At 49.8% G+C, this 18,839-nt stretch overlaps 1 protein-coding gene across 2 annotated transcripts in view; it reads right to left on the bottom strand.

The window, feature by feature from the left end:
- Tg (Transglutaminase) overlaps positions 1-10,317 on the bottom strand; it is a 39,188-nt gene extending 28,871 nt beyond the window's left edge. For both annotated transcript variants that reach the window (XM_037219972.1, XM_037219973.1), the window contains exons 1-2: positions 10,248-10,317; positions 4,214-4,338 (exon numbers count right to left, since the gene is read on the bottom strand). In XM_037219972.1, the coding sequence (XP_037075867.1) occupies positions 4,214-4,316 (103 nt within the window). In that variant the 5' untranslated portion in view covers positions 4,317-4,338; positions 10,248-10,317. The remainder of the gene's footprint in view (positions 1-4,213; positions 4,339-10,247) is intronic.
- Between the last annotated feature and the right edge of the window lie 8,522 nt (positions 10,318-18,839).

Here is an 18,839-nt window from a genome sequence, read left to right as displayed (position 1 = left end):
ATTTGAATGTCAATGCCGTACTCTGTGCCTACAAAAAGGTGACTGTGACCAGCATTGACAATATGGCTGGGGTTGCCTGGAAATCACGGATTGCGTGATTAGCCGTTCTTTCGTGTTTTGACCTAACCCAAAGTCACCACGCCACATACGCAAGCCACTACCACATCTGGAGAGTAGAACGACGACGTTGTAAGGAGGAATCGAGCCGATTGTTTGAGAGCACATCTCCTGTCTCATTGCCTTTTGACATTGTCTGTCCCCTCATGCTCGTGTGTAAGACCCTTCCGAGTACTGTGCCCGCTGCAGCGCTGCGTAAGGTGAATTCCGCTCGCTCAGCACCGGTTACATTTTGGCCGGCAGCGCACAGGCTGGCACAAGAATATGGTATGGTGAGGACGCATTTGGTTGCATATTAAATTTGATTTGATTTAATTTTACTCCGTTGTTGATCCATGTTTGTTAATTTAGTGGTTTTGCATGCTAAAACATTTTCAGACGGAGTGTCCTCGACCTAACAGAAAAGATCACGAAATTAGGTCATGCTTCCATAGTTTGAACACCGCTGCCCCTAAAGACTGCTTTGTGGTAGTGCTATTACATTATCCACTGACACACAGTCGATGACCCTCTCAGTATCGCAGCTCCTCACTATTGCTTTGATCTGTTGCCAGTCAAAGGCTCATGCGGTGCGCAAGATTCCGCGAAGGATCGTCGAATCACGAGCGAGATATGTTCCGATCGCGTCACTTACGCCGCGAAGCCCTGATACAGTTAATTATTAACTGTGTCCAATAAAATCATTAGCTATGGAGGACGTCTTGTGGCGCCGTGTCTGCTTCGTGTCCGATGTAACGATACATGTTTTGCGGGCCCTTTGGTAGCACCGAGGCACTCTGTTCCTTCAACTGTCGGCACAGTCAGTTTTATTCTCTGCGTGAGCTCCGCTACGTGTGGAACGGGGACGAGTCCATCCAACTTTGCGAAAATCATCACAACGGAAACTGCAGGGAGAAAACACCTTCGAACTCTCAAAAGTACTAGATCCCCTGCTCATCTGGCACTTTCTCGAGCAATGATGGCGCTCCGGCCTCTGGCGCCGTCGTCGCTCTGCGGTGGAGCCAGTGCGTGCCCCGGCTACCGCTACCCGTTGCGTCCACTCGCTCTGATCGCTCGGTGGCGGAGCGCTGGCGTCGCTCTCCGGTGGAACCGGCGCGTGCCTCGGCTACCGCTACCCGGTGCGTCAGCGCGCCGCGATCGCCTCGAACCGGGCGCCGACCGCGCCCATACAATGGACGGATGTAAACCAGCAGAAGCGCGGACCTGGCCCGGCGCCGTAAATACGGCGCCACGTCTCCCGCCAGCTCGTCCCCGACTGCAGCCACCCTCTCCATTATAAGCCGTGCGGTGTTTAGCTGGGCGGCGCCAGGCTCCGTTCCACTCAAACACAGCGTGCGGTGTGGCCCGCGGGCGGTCCCGCCAACTCGTCAGCGAGCAGCGACTGCCGCAGGGCAGTCAGCCACTCAGGGACGCATGGTGATGACCTCACGCTGTGAACGGATGGGAGCCGGGCGAGGGAAAGAAACATCTTTTAAAGCAAAAACACAGCATTTGCCTTTCACATCCGGATTTTCCATTAGCCATACAGCTCTGTCACACCAGCCCTTCTCGAGCTCCAGCAACCGTGAATTCGTGTAATTAGTGGGTTTCGTACGTTTTGAGGCAAATGGACACTGCATGGACAACACCCAAGCAATGAAGCGCTTGCTTCACATCGTGCAAAAACTCTGTGTTCCTTCGGACACCTTTCCGTGACAGGAACAGCGGCGCTTATTAACAGAGCTGACAATGTTTTTCTATGCTGATGAACCCTGCATTGGTTTGACCAGAGCGGCATTGATCTGGCAAAGCAATAGCGTAAGAGACTGTAACCGACGCGATACCACGAATGCGGCTCAAGGAAAACACCGGAGATCAAACGCCGTGTTCGACTGCAGCAGACGGGGCCGTTGCATGCGGAGCACGTCAGACAGGCGCTCTTGATGCTATTGGGATTAAATTAGCCAGGCGCGGCCGGCATGACGAAGTCCACCTCCACCCGTTTGCACCCGGGCTGGTGGCCCGGCTGTACCGTTTACAAGATCCACGATGAACGGCCTGGTCCGACGCCAGTTCAAACGCGCCCGGGCCCCGGCCCCGGCCGCTGTGGGCCCGTGCAGTGTTTTGTTTACCGCGGCCTCGAGGGACACCGGTGACCTGGCCCTAGAGCGGCTCCGCCCAGCCCGGCTCAATGTCGCGCGTGCTCCCGGCCGCTCACGCAGCCCCTATTTGGGTGGGCGGCTGAAGGGGCTGGCGCACGAGCACAAAAGGCTGTCACTGCGGCCCCGCGTGCGGCGGCGCACGCGCGAGCGGCGCGGAGCCGCGACTGCCCACGGGACTCGAAGCAGCGCCAGTGTCAAATGACTGCATGTGGCTGACCCGCAGCGTGTGTTAGTGGTTTGTTAGGTTGCCTTCTGTCGAGTACAGTCTCTGAGAAGTCATGTAATATGACTTCTTGGCGTGGTTCCGTGATGTGGAAGCTTATGCAGCATGGCTAGTTTGAACCGATTCGTGGGTTTGACTTGCTGTGTCAGAGCAGTTACTTAATCAGCGTTTGGGAGCTGAAGTGATGTGCTTGGAACAGCGAGCATATCAAGTTCACAGTCGCAAGCATCATCTACGATTGCTCCCCGTCTCCTTTTAGACTTTCAGTCAAATAGCCAGAGAAATTATCAATGATTGACTACAATCATTGCTGGTTTCCAGAACCTTTCTGAGTCGGGTGATGAAGCACCCATCCCCTGATGGAGAATGCCATACAGGTAGTTGGTATTGATAAAGATACATCACCAAAACCTAGCTTACATTAAACACGAAAAAGTATCGGAAAGAGCAAAACATCTCCATGACACGCATATCATTCATTCCATATCATTAAATAATTCTTGAAGGGCAGTAAGGAGGCAGGCAGCTGTCTGCCTGCGGTTACTTCGCGATAGGCACGATTAGAAACAGCAGTTCAAACACATTTAGTCCGCGCTCATCAAACGCCAACGTGAATATGTGCGAATATGCGAGCTCTTTTCAGTAACGGGTGAAATGATCATGTTTCTTTATTTTTCTGCCCCAATGACGTTTGAAAACATGGTTCAGTTTGGGTTAAAATACATCAAAATAAAAATCATGTCGGTATTTGAAAGACACAGCTATAGGTGGCATTTCCTCCGGACAGTGTTTCCTTATTTTGTATCAGACGTCTTGCGCATGACAATAACGAAAGAAGGTAACGTTTTTTTCCGGTGAATGTTTCTGCTGGCGTCACAAAAGCACAGCACTGACCGTGCCATCGTCCAATATCCTTAGAAACGCCACTTAATCTAAAGCCACTTGATCTAACGCCACTTACTACTAACTACTACTACTACTACTACTTACTACTACTAACTTACTACTACTAACTAACTACTACTAACTTAACGCCACTTAATCTAAAATCACACAGGCATCAGAAACGCTGTCAAATGCTCAATGTAGCTTATTTTGACAATGGATCAACGGTCAAGTCATGCATATATAACATAGGAAGCCGACAATTTCGCGCGGCTATTTGTGAACTTGCAGCCGCATCTCAAACTTGGCACAGTTGTTTTCTCTTGCGTGGAACAGTTATCGGTTTGACTCAAAGGAATGGCACAGCCAGCTAGATACCATATTAGGTTACGTCAGCACTGACCGAACGTGCTAGTTCTTCGTTATGCTCGCGTTTGAAATGGTTATAAGCAAATAAGGCGGTGCGGTCTGCAGATCAGACCATGATAGTCAACCTTCTAGAACTGATAAGTTTTTAAAGTTTGCCTTCACTTTGCCCGGTGTGATCTTCTCTGACCTCATTTCAAACTTGATCGCAGGGACAATTGATGGCTACTTCTCTGATGTGGAGAGCTTTCGTCTGACCCCTGTTGCAAGTCTCTGTTTACAACCACTGGACGCGGATTACGGCAAAGCGGACTCTTATAGCCGTAACGCAAGCCATGAAATAGCCCGCACCGCAGCTGCACGTCAGTTACAACCACGCCTCGTGCATCCCGCTGGTTGCGTGCTGACATGATTCATACTAGCGGCAGCAAATCATCACAAAGTCTATTCCGGTAAGTTCATTAGCACGTGAGGCACCCACCGTCAGATGGCTGAGGCTTCGGCAAAATTATATTCTCCTTAGAGTGGCGAACGATGGAGAAGTACTCCTTCCTCGGCTTTTTTCTCGAGCAGCACTGTCCCATGCTTCCTTCACTTGCGGTGAACCTAGAACACGAGACAGAGACGCTCGATGAACGATCACAAGCCACGTCGCACCCGTCCTGTAATGATCACAACCCATGTCGCACCCGTCCTGTAATATGCCCAAGTTTATATCATATGTTTGTTTTTGTTTCTCAGATGTGCCTATCGTGGTTCGGAGCATTGACAATGGATATGTTATGTTTGTCAAGTATGCTTGTGATGACAAGGCGACTGTTTTTTCATGAGGGAGTGGGTGAGGGTAAGATCTTTTCTTGCACCAGCAGGCCCAGCGCGACACCAGCAGGCCCAGCGCGGCACCAGCAGGCTCAGCGCGGCACCAGCAGGACGATTTGATACAGTTGTGCTCACATTTCACTGAACATTGGTGCGACGGGTAATCTAGTGCGTAAAAGCCATCTGGCACAATGCCAGATCCCTCTGACTTATGGATCAAAAGATGTGCCAGGGACGTCTTCAGAACTGGAGTTGACATTGGTGTGTTCATTTGCGCCGTAGCACCCGTTACAACGCACATAATATTATCGACGTGTACTTTTTAGAGACCACAGAGAGTCGTACAATAAAACCAAAAGAAGAGAAGTCATCCAGGTAAAATTATAAAAAGTGGCCTTGTAACCTAGGCCAAAGGTCATCGTTTCAACATCGAATAACGTCCGTTGTTAGCATTTTATTCAACACCTTCCGCGTGCTGTTGCTTCTCATGACTTAAAACGTGATCATTTTTCATTCATTTTGTGCATTTCGATGTCACTGCAATGGGACGATTGTCTACCGACTGTCCTTCGGCTACAATGCATTGCTATTTGTTCAGATTTGCTTACAAATTGGTATCAGGGGTCAGTTGTGCAATCCATCTAGCAAATAATCACTTAGTGATACGTCAAAACATCCTTACACATGCTAATGTTGCTTGAGAGGTGCTAGATTATGTCACGCATCCCTTCTCCCCAAGGAAAGCAATTTCAAGCTATATTCCATTCATATTTCTTTGTCATGAGGCGATAGATAGGGGAGAGAGCAGGTTGTTGATTTTAAGATGGTAAAATTGTCTAAATCATGGATTTCATTGTATACTTGAAATCGTTTGTTTGTAATCGCTTGTATGCACGTATGGTGCGCTATGCGTGATGTCTGTCTACTGAAATTCACTTGCATGCGTACGTATATATCGCGTACTCTAATTACTGGCTAGATATGCGCTGTCCCGTAGTAGTGGCTTTCTGTTGCTTCTTGTTTTATCATCCCCTGAACGCCTATATAGTGACCTATAAAAAGTGTGGCTCGCTGTTAAAAAAAAACAAACAGAAAAATCGGTTACGATCGGCAGGTAATTTTGAATTTGCTACCGATGTTCGTTTTGATAAAGGCATGTAGCCGAAATATCACCTATTCTACGAAGAATAAGGTTATTAGTACTGTCTGATTTCTGTGCATGATGTTTCACATAGATAAGACAGCAGTGATAGCCTTGTTCCTCAGGAAAAAAAGAAAATGAAGATATAGATGCGTTGATATTTCGGCAACATGCCTTTATCAAAACGAATAGCGGAAGTGAATTTGCTTCTACTATTCATTTCGATAAAGACATGTTGCCGAAACATCAACGCATCTCTATCTTCATTCTCCTAGTTTTCCTCCGAGGAATAAGGTTCTCATTACTGTCTTATTTATGTGAATAATGTTTCTCGCAAATGCACTTAACAGCTTGCATGACGTTTCTCGTAAACGCACTTAATAACTTTCGTAACGGTGTTATGCATTCAGCGTTTCGGCGCCAACAAAAATACACGAAATGCTACCAAACAGGATATTTTTGCATTGAGAATTGAACTAAATACTACCGCCAAGTGATCGCGTCAATTCAGATGAATAAACTCATCGAGCTAAGACAGTGGGTGCCATGCTACCTTCACATAGATTGGCAAACGGCAAAAGCGTACCCATACGAGCACGTTAGGTTTTACCAAAGACCTGCAAATATCCGAGGCACACTCACAAAAACTAGTGATCTCATCCCTCACCCAGCATCTTGAAAATTATCCCCGGATTCCGAGTCACAACTTGCCAATCGTCGCTGGTGGTCTTTGGTCAGTTTCCCTTTTCTAGATGTAGCAAATCGGTAGTGCTTCTTAATGACTGAGCTTGTTTTAAGTGTAGCGAACCGCACAGTGAGTTTCTCAGCCACGGTCGTGGCCTGTGATTTTTCGATGACAACTAGCCATGTATTAATGACATTTCAGCACGCAAAATTCGTACATGTCCCTGACCGGAAGACTGTGACCCGCAACACTCCGACAGTACGGGCCAGGCACTCTCGAAACGCGGCTCGCTTCATCCTCCTCTCCCCCAATGCCATCAAATGCCGTTTTGCCATGAGATGGACCGAAAAAATACAATCGTCATGCGTTCCAAAATCCGCGTGATCATGTGTAAGATTACCATGTGCTCGAATGAGTGAGTCAATTTACCCACACCCGGAGGGTTTTTCAAGAATAAATTTGGAATCGTGACGTATATCCGCCCAATTTTCTTTACCTGTCACCAGTTTAATAACCGATCTATTGATATACAAGCTAGACATGCCTCGTCAGGTCGCTGACTTACAGTAAGCCAAAGCCAGGCTATTGCTGTCGGCAAAGACAATGCGTAAGGAATCGCTTGATATGATAATTACCATGACAATTCCATGCGCAATTACGATTTATTCAGTTAGCCCTGGGTCAGGTGTGAGGACCGGATCAAGGTCAACACCAGACCGCCTCATTAATGGAACAACTTGCTTAATGGTACTGCGGACACCAATTTGGAGTTTGAGCTTGTTGGTCGTATTTACCCCAACTTTTACAACCTAGGGATATCAAAGTTTGACGCAAAAGAGTTCACATGGAGCCGTATCTGGGCTGTGAGTTTGGTGTCTTAAGCCCTCTCGATTTCTATGTCTTGGGAGCTCAAATTGACCTGCCTTCCGAGACCCTCGCATTTGATTCGCCGACCCGTCTCGTGGAAATAAAGTTCATTTCTTATATCGTCCCAGGCAAATGTTTACCATCAGGCAAATGTTTCATTTTTCCACAAGGGACAATCACCCGCATGTTTTTTTTAGGAAATGTGTCACAAACACGTACACAACTACGTGTGGTTGGCACAATCCGACAGCAAGTAAGAACTTTGGTGTTTGCCGTTCCATCTCCACGAAGCCATTGGGTCATGAGTGGGTCAGTCATGCGCTAGGCTCTATCCCAGTGTCACCAATGAACGGGATCTCGCAGAGCGTGGGAATGATTTCCGGCAAGATCGCTGATGACCACAGGTTCGTGAAGTATGATGGACGCCTTTGCTTCCGAAAACAACCGCGTTTGTTTCAAAACTGCATCATGACGACGAGGAGTTTTACTATGAGTCTCCCCGTCGCTACAAAATCGTCGGCATGTTCAGACACCTCCAACAAAATGAGTAGCAGTCTGTAGACACCTATTGGCTGTACCAAGGAATAGTGATGGTATTGTGAGTAATTCCTTTCTGCCACAACACTCAGAACATACGCACTGTTGAGGCAAGCCCCAACAACTTTTTCAAACAATATTTGCAACCCGTTAGCTATGATATTGTAGCCGGCCACCCTGATTTGTACTGCTTCTCACGATAACACACTCGCGCAGTACACCAGTCAGCTGATTCACGTCACCTGCCTGTGGTCAGGCTGCCCTGAGCCGCGCTGAGGCCGGTGCACGCGCACCCCACCGGCGCTGAACCCCCCGGTGTACGATGATGGCGATGACGAGGGTCGCGCGTAACCGGCAGCCGAGGCTCGTTGTCGGAGCTGCATTGTTGCGTGCGGGATCAACCGAACTTAATTTTTCGTAACGTTCATGCACATTTTGTATCTTTAGTAGTGCTACGGCACTCAGGACGTATCAACGTTAAGTCAAGCGCTACGAATAGCCTAGCGCTCTATAAAAATCGTGACTCGTAGGCCAGACAGAGCGGATATTGTCCTATTGGATTTAAGGCGTCAGAGGACTCCTAGCACCACGATGTAAAGGGAGTTGAGGGATTATCAATGCATTAGATAGAACGACATGTCAGTTAGTCGAGACAAACGTCCCATTTCGGTGGCGTCCGAATGCCAAAATGAATGAAACTGGCCATGTTTTGAGCCGCGGTGAGGCTGTTACGACGCTCGTACCCTTGTATATAATTTTTGGTTGGGAGAGGCAACATAATGCAGGTGTTATTTGAAGTAAGAACGGATGTTGTGAGAAGCGCAAACGATGGTGTTTGACCGAGATCGCGGGGCCACTTTTTAAAATTGACCCAGGTGTATTTCTTTCAATCAAAATGCACGCATATTTGCCAAATGTTGAAAATATATAGGTTGATAATATTCTTAGCATCATTATGGGTACTTCGGCTCTAAGAGCATACCAATGTTAATGCCAGCTACAGAAAAACCTCGGACATACCTCGTGACTCATAAGTCAAAATGACCTGATTTCGTGCAGACGTGGATTTTACGCATCAGGTAATCTTAGTACCAATTTTTAGTGAAATCTCAGACGTGACAATATCAGTCGTGCCACGCTGGGTTGCAGACCACACCAGTCGTGGTGGGATGGCTACCCGTACACCACATCACTCTCGTGGCTGATTTGTCTCGAGCAAACTGCTCACAAATATGTTAGGGACATAAACAGCCGTGCCAATAGAGTGGACTGACAAACAGGCTCATGCTCTGATTCCTCGATATAGGTCGTATCAGTCGCGGTCGGACAGTTCTTTGTCATGCTCTCCATCGGTCCGTGCTGAGGTATCCCCTGGTATGCGCCGGGAAGGCTCTGCCGCCTCATCACGGCAAGTGGACTCTGTTAACTGGAGCTGCTCCATCAGCAGTTGGGCATCATATTTCGGTCTCTTGCTGCCCCTGTTCCATTTGAGCTGTGTGTTGTTCGGAGCTGGGCACCAGCGGCCCCGGCCATCATGGGTCGTGTTGACAATGGACCCCCTGACGGAGCGGCGGCCCATTGCCGACGGCCAGCAGCTACTATCGTTGGAGCTTTCCGTCGCATTCAACTGCTGAGGTGACGTGAAGTCGTCTGCTTCTCACCCTGGCAGGAAGAGCGAGCACAGCCGGGAATCGAACCCCGTGCCTCCGGCTTCCGGGACGCGCGGCTTAACCACTATCCACTATCAGCGCCCGGCCAACAGACATTGAAGTGACCTTGTACCGTATGCACTGCAGCCCGCCGAACCAGTCTGTCCAGCGCACGTGTCCCCTACACGCCTGCTGCACTCGGCCAGCCGTGCCAGCCGAGCCGGGCCGGGCCGGGTCTAATCGGACCCTGTCCCGCAGTCCACCCCAGACCACCTCAACAATATTCTGTGTACGGCGTAAATCACTAGTGCGGTCGTTAGCGTCATAATCTATCACGTTGGTTGCAGCGTGCTAGCCTAAACATCGCTGGCGGCCAGGAACGCACGCGTCATTGCTCGGTCATGGGACTGGCACACCACCGCTCAGATGCGATGTTCTGCCAGGTACCAAGCGTCTGTCGGCCACGTCCATGGTTTTTGTCTATTAACATAGCTCTACGACTCAGCTCCTAAGTATACGGTTAACTTCACGTAATTTCATGCGGACAGAGCATGCATGGCGACGCTGCAGACCCGCACGCAGTAGCCTGACGGACGCTGACTTCGGTCTGCGCTGTGGTAAAGCGTGACCCTCGACTTCTCATCACCCATCATACGCTAGTGCAAGTCAATAAGTCCTGGCTGGCCCAAAGCCGGACCGAGCCAGTTATATCACCCCGAGCCATCAGCTGCCACCTGCAGCAGGCGCTGCATCGTCTGGAGTCGGCTGAGGGTGGGCTGGGGGTGGGTGTGGGGCCGGAGCTAGGCTGGAGGCTCACCTGGGGCCCGGCCGGCGCCAAGGGTCGGTCGGCCGTCGCTTCTCGCCGTGCAGTGCTGCCGGGACGCGGTGTGCAGACGGACTGGGGAGGGGAGAGCGGCGGCACCACCAGCCGCTGCCAGGTGTGGGCGGCGCCCCAGCCCGCCCCGGCATCAGCTGACTCCGGCGCCGGCGGCCGTCGTCCGGCTCCGAGTCAGCTGATTTAATGTGATTGTGTTGGTTTGTTTTACGTTGCCTGTAACTGATGTGGCCAATAGCGTCGCAGATCAGCACGACAGGCGTGGCGAAGAAATTAAAGAACAGCTGGCAGTTAGTCCCGAACCTGCGAGCCCGTGGTTGGAAGTCAAGGATGTCCGGATTGCATATCCCTTGGTCGACAAATTTCGGCAATGTTCGAGACTGGCCTTCCTGCCAGCCTCGCCAGCCTTTTGTATTGTTTACATGGTCCAACCAAACGTCGCTAACCCAAGTACAACAAGCGCTGGTGACTAGTTCCAAGATAACATCGAAAACCTTCGTGCTGACTGTACCCTGCGAACTGAAACACAACCAGTAAGTATTACGCCGTCGGATGCTCACCGCCTTTCGATCACAAGATTCTTGTACTACAACTGAGGCGCAATGCCGTGGTCGTCGCCAATCGTGACGCGGCCTCCCCTGTATACGCCCCGTCCTGTCCGTCAGCTGACCTCAGCGGTGTCCCCTCTATACGCCCCGTCCTGTCCGTCAGCTGACCTCAGCGGCCTCCCCTGCATACGCCCCGTCCTGTCCGTCAGCTGACCTCAGCGGCGTCCCCTGTATACGCCCCGTCCTGGCCGCCAGCTGACCTCAGCGGCCTCCCCTGTATACGCCCCGTCCTGTCCGTCAGCTGACCTCAGCGGCGTCCCCTGTATACGCCCCGTCCTGTCCGTCAGCTGACCTCAGCGGCGTCCCCTGTATACGCCCCGTCCTGTCCGTCAGCTGACCTCAGCGGCGTCCCCTGTATACGCCCCGTCCTGTCCGTCAGCTGACCTCAGCAGCGCCCCCTGCATACGCCCCGTCCTGTTCGTCAGCTGACCTCAGCGGCGTCCCCTGTATACGCCCCGTCCTGGCCGCCAGCTGACCTCAGCGGCCTCCCCTGCATACGCCCCGTCCTGTCCGTCAGCTGATCTCAGCGGCGTCCCCTGTATACGCCCCGTCCTGTCCGTCAGCTGACCTCAGCGGCGTCCCCTGCACACGCCCCGTCCTGTCCGTCAGCTGACATCAGCGGCTCCTATCGTGAGGCACCTGCCACCCACACTCCCGCGCGGCCTCGGTCGAACGCGAGGTCACCGAGTGTTAGTTGCGTGTGGGAAGCGCGTGGGTGGGTATCTCTGTTTTCTCTCTGCTCGCTCTCGAGCGAATGGCGCATGGGGTCTGCTGCGGTGCCCGGTGCATTCATGCCAAGTCTATGGGACATGGAGCCTGCTGCGGTGCCCGGTGCATTCATGTCTAGTCTATGGGACATGGGCTCAGCAGCTCAGAGTTGTTTCATGCTCTCCACATACAGTGGCATTCTGTTTCTTGCGTGCATTTAGGTATAAGTTAGGAATGTCCTCCCGTATGTTTTTTTTTTTTGTTTGTTCAGGAAGGCCCGATGCGAGGGAGCTTGGATGCATCATTCCTTTTTTTCTTAATTCAGGTCTGTTTTTTATTAGTAACTTACACTTAAATACCCTCGTATCAAAGCTTCAAATCTTTAAGATGCATTATACCTTGGCTCTCAGACATATTTACGTAAAATGTGCTCGAGGCGTGCCTGTTTACTTTTCTGGCATGGTTAGAAAGTGTGGCTTACACAGAAAGAGGTCCACAGGCATCTAAACAGGCCACGCGTATATTTTGCCTCTTCAATGCATTCTTTCCAGTAGCCTAAATGTACCCCTGAAACTGCAACACATACAGCAATGCGCCGTAAGCTACCCATATTTTGTTCAAAATATTGACGTTCTAGAACTAAGTCCTGACATTACGCTCATCACCAATCGAGATGTCGCGTCTGTTGCAAACATTGGTAATTCAAGTAACTAATTCCAAAAGGAAGCTGATGACCAACCGGCTTCACGACTGATGATCTGATAATCTAATTCTGATCTGATCTAACTCGTACGCTGAATTGAGCGCAGACTGGTGGTCAGCGCATCTGGCACGGGGTCGTGAGGTGCTGCTTAGATCGACTGCCGCTGCCACCAAGGCTTCTTCTGACGCATGCTCGCGTTAGCATGTTGGCTGCCGATGTTCAGGAGTTCAGGAGGAACTGCACTGAGAAGGATGCACTCAATATTTTAGTAAATACCCGAAGCTGCCTGTCTGCCTAGTGCCTCCCCTGCTGCTCAATGGCCTCGCTCTGAAGGGTTCTGTCTAGCCATGGAGGGGCCACTTGGCCCCCATGCAGTCCTCCAGCCGCTGTTATTTCTCCCTGCCTACTAAACGTCCCCACTGATCTAGCTCTCAAAATCAGCTGGCCATAACTGAAGTCATGGCTAGAGATCCCGTGCTGAGGGGAGGGGGAGAGGGCGTCCATTTTCCCTGACCCCACAAAGCGTGAAACCTGGGGTTTTGTGGACAGCTGTTTTTGTTGAGTGCAGCGCGAAGAAAAATGGCCGTGCTGAGAGAGGAGAGCCATCCTCCGCCTGCTTGATCGGTCATAGTGAGTCACACTGAGGCCCCTGTTATTGAGAAGCGAGCCTCAATGGCCGTGCTGAGAGAGGAGAGCCATCCTCCGCCTGCCTGATAGGTCATAGTGAGCCACCCTGAGGCCCCTGTTATTGAAAAGCGGGCCTCAACTGACTACCGTGGGCACTTTGGCCGCTCTGGCGGCTTGAAAGCTACTTGGAGTCCTTCTGAACTTATAACCTCGGCTTTGCACAGACCCTCTTTGATCACTTTATCACAGTGGTTGAGATGCACGCGGGCGAAACCAGAGTCACGGGTTTCTACTCTCCTCGGTGTCCGCCCTTCCTGCCAGGGTAAAAGCGGGGTGATGCCACATAGCCTCAGCAGCCGCGTGCGTTGTAAAGCCCCAATGGCAACAACTGTCCACGGGTCGCACTGACCTCTCGACCTTCTGTGTACTTAGGGCCCCTCTGGCCGCTTAAGGGCCGTCTTAACTCATCAGGGGCCTTCTGGCGCTGAACGGCCCCCTGTGACCACTGAGGGGCCTCTGGTGGGTGGGCCCCTCTTTGGCCCGTTAGGGACTTAAACTGGTCACTCAGACCCCCTGGTCACGAAGAGAAACCTCTAATCGCTCGTGGGCTATTCTGACCATCGTAGTGTCCATTTGGTTGCCAATGACCCGCTCAGCGACCCGTTTGGTGGTCAGAGCATATGCATATTTCTTCACGACCCTTTGTGCACTTGTTTACGATGAGGGAGGGGAAGGGGTGTCGAGAGGTCAATTCCACCACCCAAACGTTATTTTGGCCGCTCGTGAGCTCCTCAGGCCGCTCAAGAACTGTCTTGACGCCAGGGCTCCCATGGAGCGCCTAAAGTTCCCTTGTCTGCTCCGTGCCCCTCTGGCCACCGAAGGGCCTTTTAGCTGCTCAGGGGCTTGCCAGGCTAATGGACACCCAGAGATACTGAAGGCCGCCCTGAGTACTGAGGAGGGCCCCGAACAATGAAAACACTTCTGGGTTCTCGGGTACTTGCGTACGGTACGCTCGGGTCCTGTAAGGCGCTCAGAGCCCTTTACATTCGCGTGACCCTCTGGAAGCTCGTGGTCCTTTCAGCTACCCAAGGCCCTTTTTCCCGTTTCAAGGCCACCTGATTACCAAGGGACGCCCAAGCTGCTCTCAAAAGCGATTTTATGTTATGCTTGTCTTTATCGACTTGTGAAAGAGTCCCCCGCCTGCATGCAAGTGTGGCGAGAAGCTGGAGTTCCGGATCGACCAGTAAAATCCAAGTTCAGTTAGATAGCGCTCTTGTTATGGACCTCCTTGGAACGACTAAATTTTGCCATCGACGATCACATTATATTCTGAAAAGCTTGGATGGAATTTTGCTATTCAAAACGGCACTGCCGATAATCTTATCAACTTAAACCTCTGCGCAAAAACAAACGTCTTAGAAGACTGCTCAGAAGTGTAATGTATGACAATATTCAGGCATCAATTTACGTGCAGCTTCATTTGCATGAAACTGAAAGGCATCACCAGGCTATGGTTCAAAAACCGACAGACGCATAAGTTCAACCAAAACCAACAATTTCGCGTCTTCTGTGCTTTCGAACCAGCGAACGAACTGGTGTCGTCCTGCATGTAAAGGATAATAGAGACGGCTAAGATCGACCATAGTTCGTATGCATCGAGTTGAAACACATGCCCTTTAATTGTCCAAGAGGCGGAAAATACTTAAGATTGGGCCTGAAATTCTGGTACCTTCAGTTCAAGATATATCACAGTCTTCCAACGTTGGACTGCAGCCGTAAATGATTGCTCAACGTGGCAAGAATATGAAATAGCTGGCACTGTTTCTTGAAACAGTCCTGTGATGCCACCTTTCCTTGATCCCGCTGCATCCTTCCTCCAGCATGGCCCCACTATCTCTCGCCCATTATTTGCGCATCGGCTTCACACCTCGATCTGAGCCCAGCCCGGAACCTTATATGCGTTTGTTCCTTTCCATGTAGCTTAGAAGCCCAGTTTCTACCTCTTTATACCGATTGCTGGCGTGCGGCGAGAGGCGCCCACCAGGCCACACTTGTCGCGCCGGTCTTGGAGCATGATGAAGGTAAGGTGGAGGGTGTGATGCAGTGGCGCAGCCAGGAACTCACCCAGGAGGGGGCCAAATTGAAATGGAGGGGCCCTCGTAGCCAACAGGGGCCCACATTATTAAAACAGTTTGGTGTTTTGTACGTGTACTGTGCAAATTAGAATACAGGATATAATGCGGAAGGTGGGATATTTCCTTCAAGCTACTTAATAAGTTATTTTTGCCACCTTACTCGGTATCAATGAAATATATGCATTAAACATATTGAGCACGTACTAAAATTTACATTGAGTGTATTTCGACCAGTAAGTTGACACTCATCGCTCATGGCCCTACTCCTTGTCAATTCCATCACGTGGCCAAGAGACCGGAGGCTGGAGCAGGAAGCACAAATCTTGGTTGGAGGTGGGCAGGGTGTGATAATATTTAACTAACGGAGGTTGGGTAAGCTGCTTAATGCCGAACACGTCCTATCGGCGAACACTTCATGGTATTGCGCGGTGAAGACAACGCTGACGAGGAACATCGAGAATGACATGCAATCGTTCAAGAAATATGACGTGTTCAGCATAAGGTCAGTTTACGATATAAAAATATACCTGCATGTGACATGCTCATTTTATTTGGCAGCCGATTAGACAGCAGTACCCATGAAAATCTCCAAAGAATGCAATTGTGATACAAAAGTAGTCATAAACAGCACTGTTTGCTTGCTCCCAGCAGCGGAACTCCCAACAAATGCCGCAAAATTCACATCTTGTTCTAGAGTATCAGCCACTTCATGTTGATACTCAGACCAAAGTCAGTAAAACAAATTGACAAACTTTGGGAACATCAACTAAAATGCTTCGGCTATAGGACCCCTGGAATATTATGCGGGGGCCATTGTCCCCGCGTACCCCTGTTGCATTGCCTTGGCGTCCACCTGAACAGTAGGCGGTACCTATGCCTATGTGATAGAAGGTTAGGTAAGCATGTGCGTAGAGCTGTGGTGTACGTCGGTGCTTATCTATTTTTATTTCGGCAGACGGTATGGTGCCAGCCGGTACATGCTCGTTTTCGGAAAAGTGTTGCGAATTTTATTGATACGGTTGCATGCATATTCCAATTGTCAGTTTGCATTTCATTACGACTTACCATAACCCCAGTGTGTGGACAACCCTAATTGTTGCGGGCTGTGGGTTGGATATATTGGCATATTTAGAACGGGTCCAACAAAGGATCTTGGGTGGGACAAAAACTAACAAACGTGTGCACCAATAAGGAGCTCTGGATTTTGCCTCCTCTTTCCATTCGGATCAATTCCTAATACATTTACAGCAGCAAAAACTCGATGCACAGATAATCTTTAAAACGGCCATAGCTTGGCCACCTCTGCATCTGAATCCGCCACTGCAGGAGTCCTCGATGAGCCCAGGGGCGCGGAAACTATGTTCAGCAGAGGCAAACTCCAAAATGCCGAAATGGCCGCTAAGATTAGATAATTGGCCCCCTACAAAACCGAATGGGCCCTTTAAGTCAATGATGTATTCTCTACAGGTCAAAGTGGGTCCTCTAAAGAGAAAATGTGATCCTTGAAGTCAATCATTGGCCCTCTACAGGTTAGAATGGGCTCACTTCAAATCAGAATGAGAGCTCCGCGAATCAGAATGGACCTTGTTAGGCCAGAGTGGGCTCCCCAGGCCAGAATGGGCCCTCTACAGGGCTGAATGAGCCCCTCTGCAGGCCAGAATGGACCCTGCATAGTCCAAAAGATGTCCTATACATGTCAGAATGGGTCCTCCTTGCTTTTACCTAAAAAAGACCTTGGCGCACTACACTGATCTTGTTCAGGTCGGGGCATTCGCTTTTAGTACTGAAACACTGTCCGGCATCGGTCGGCTTTTTATGCACAGTCGTCACGAATCGTTGTTGGTCAGCTGCTGCATCACTGCACTGCTGCAGTGATGTCTATGTCTAAAAGTGGAGTGCGGTATTGACGCTTAGTTCGCATGTGATCGGAGAACTGGAGCTTGTTCCTTTGCATTTTTTGGTTCGATTAGTTGGCTTTCGTCACTGATGTCTACGAAAATGTCATTGACATAGCGTGCGTAAAGTGCGGGACGGAGGGATGCATTTTCAAGGACTTCATTTTCCACGTGGCGCATGTAGGCGTTGGTAAAAAGAGGTCTCAGGAGGACCCCATAGCCGCCCCATTCTTTTGTTGATAGATATTGCCGTCTGGTGTGCGAAATAGTGCCTGTGTCGTACATACTTGCAGGAGGTTCTCCAGAAGGGAAGGACCGAGTTTGAGAGGAAGGATGGTTGGGTGGCGATAGGCGTTTTCAAGTAGGATTTGTGTCGTCTCTTCTACCGGAACGTTTGTAAGTAGACTCTCAACGTCTAAAAATGCTGATAAGCCCGAAGGTTGCGGGCTTTTTTGGATGTCCGAGAACTCGTCCGTTTACCTAAGGCTATGTTTCATAGGAGTGCACGGTGCGATGAGGCAGCTGACTTGCTTGGTCAGTTGGTAGTTTGGTATTAGGCATTGTGAAATGATCAGGCGCAGCGAGTTTTCTGTTTCGTGAATTTTAACAATGTCATAGGCGTAGCAGGGCTGGTATTTTCCAGTAATCTCCTGGAAATGAACACCATCCCTGGCAGCATTGGCGCAGTCGATCAGTTTATTTACTTTGGTTTTCATTGGGTACCCCTCGCTCGAGTGGGGGTCAATTTGACCCATACGCGATTTCAGGAGCTAAGAAAGCTAGAGACACCAAATTCACAGGGTGTGTTGACCTGTGCATGAACTCAGTTAGGTCAAAGTTTGGGATGACTAAGTCATGACCTTAGGGTCAAAAAAGGTCAAACAAGGTAAACTCCTAAGGGTCCCTGGAACCCAGATAACTATTATAAGAAAAAATCACATGCTCGTTTAAGGTAAGCAGCCTCGCTTGATCCTTTGAAGGTCATGCTGACCAAAATCATACAGGGCCGCTTTGAGTTTTGCACTTGGATAAGCGTCATGGATTACGCTAGGCAGTATGTTCCTGAAAACAAAATGTTGACCTGGGTCATTCCAGGTCAGTGACCTATTCTGACCGTAAAAATCTATGGATGGTGTATAATGCGGTTCCTGTTATCAATAAATTCAAAAGAAGTACCAGAACCTACCCCACACAGCAAGCTCTAAAGTAATAAAACAGGTTGGTTTTGACCTTGGTCTGTCATTCATATCTAACCTTAGGTCAATGCAATTTGTTTATTCAAATGTTTTGTCGCCAAAGAAAGCATCTCAGAAATGTATGGCTTCGTCTAACACTCCGTTGATGGATCAGATTGAACGATTCCCTAAAAATTGTCTTGGCTCAAACCATGGCCTGATTTTACCCGTCGGAGGCCAGCAATTTTGCAAGGTAAATATAAATTTTTGATCTCAGGCAATCCGTTTTTCAATTGTTAACAGCCATGCAAAATTTGACGCGGCTACGCCGTGCCGTTCGGAAGCCATTCCGGAAAAACCTTCGGAAGGGGGGGGTAGGGGTGGGGGCAATTTGACCACCCACTCAAGCGCGTGTTTATATGCTCAAACTTAGCTTCGTCTGAAACAATTTTGTTGAACTTTTTATGGTTATCAGACTTGTCAACAATCACGTATCAGGATGTCTCCTCGGCTCTCAGTGCAAAAAAACGAGTGCCCCGACCAGTACAAGATCAGTGTCGTGCGTTCCTACCTCCGAGGAGCCTTTAGACTCTGCTCTGATTGGACGGAACTACGCAGTGAACAGCAGCGCATCAAACAACTACTAGTAACTAATCGCTACCCCAACAGTGCCATCGACCCTGAAACCACCAGCTTTATGTCACGATGCCAGTCAAAAACTGA

This window comes from Pollicipes pollicipes, unplaced genomic scaffold (genome assembly GCF_011947565.3).
Source record: "Pollicipes pollicipes isolate AB1234 unplaced genomic scaffold, Ppol_2.1 Scaffold_4295;HRSCAF=5057_pilon_pilon_pilon, whole genome shotgun sequence".
NCBI classification, from domain to species: Eukaryota; Metazoa; Arthropoda; class Thecostraca; order Pollicipedomorpha; family Pollicipedidae; genus Pollicipes; species Pollicipes pollicipes.
Note: the sequence above shows the minus strand (reverse complement) of the source record. Positions and strands in the feature narration are given on the sequence as shown.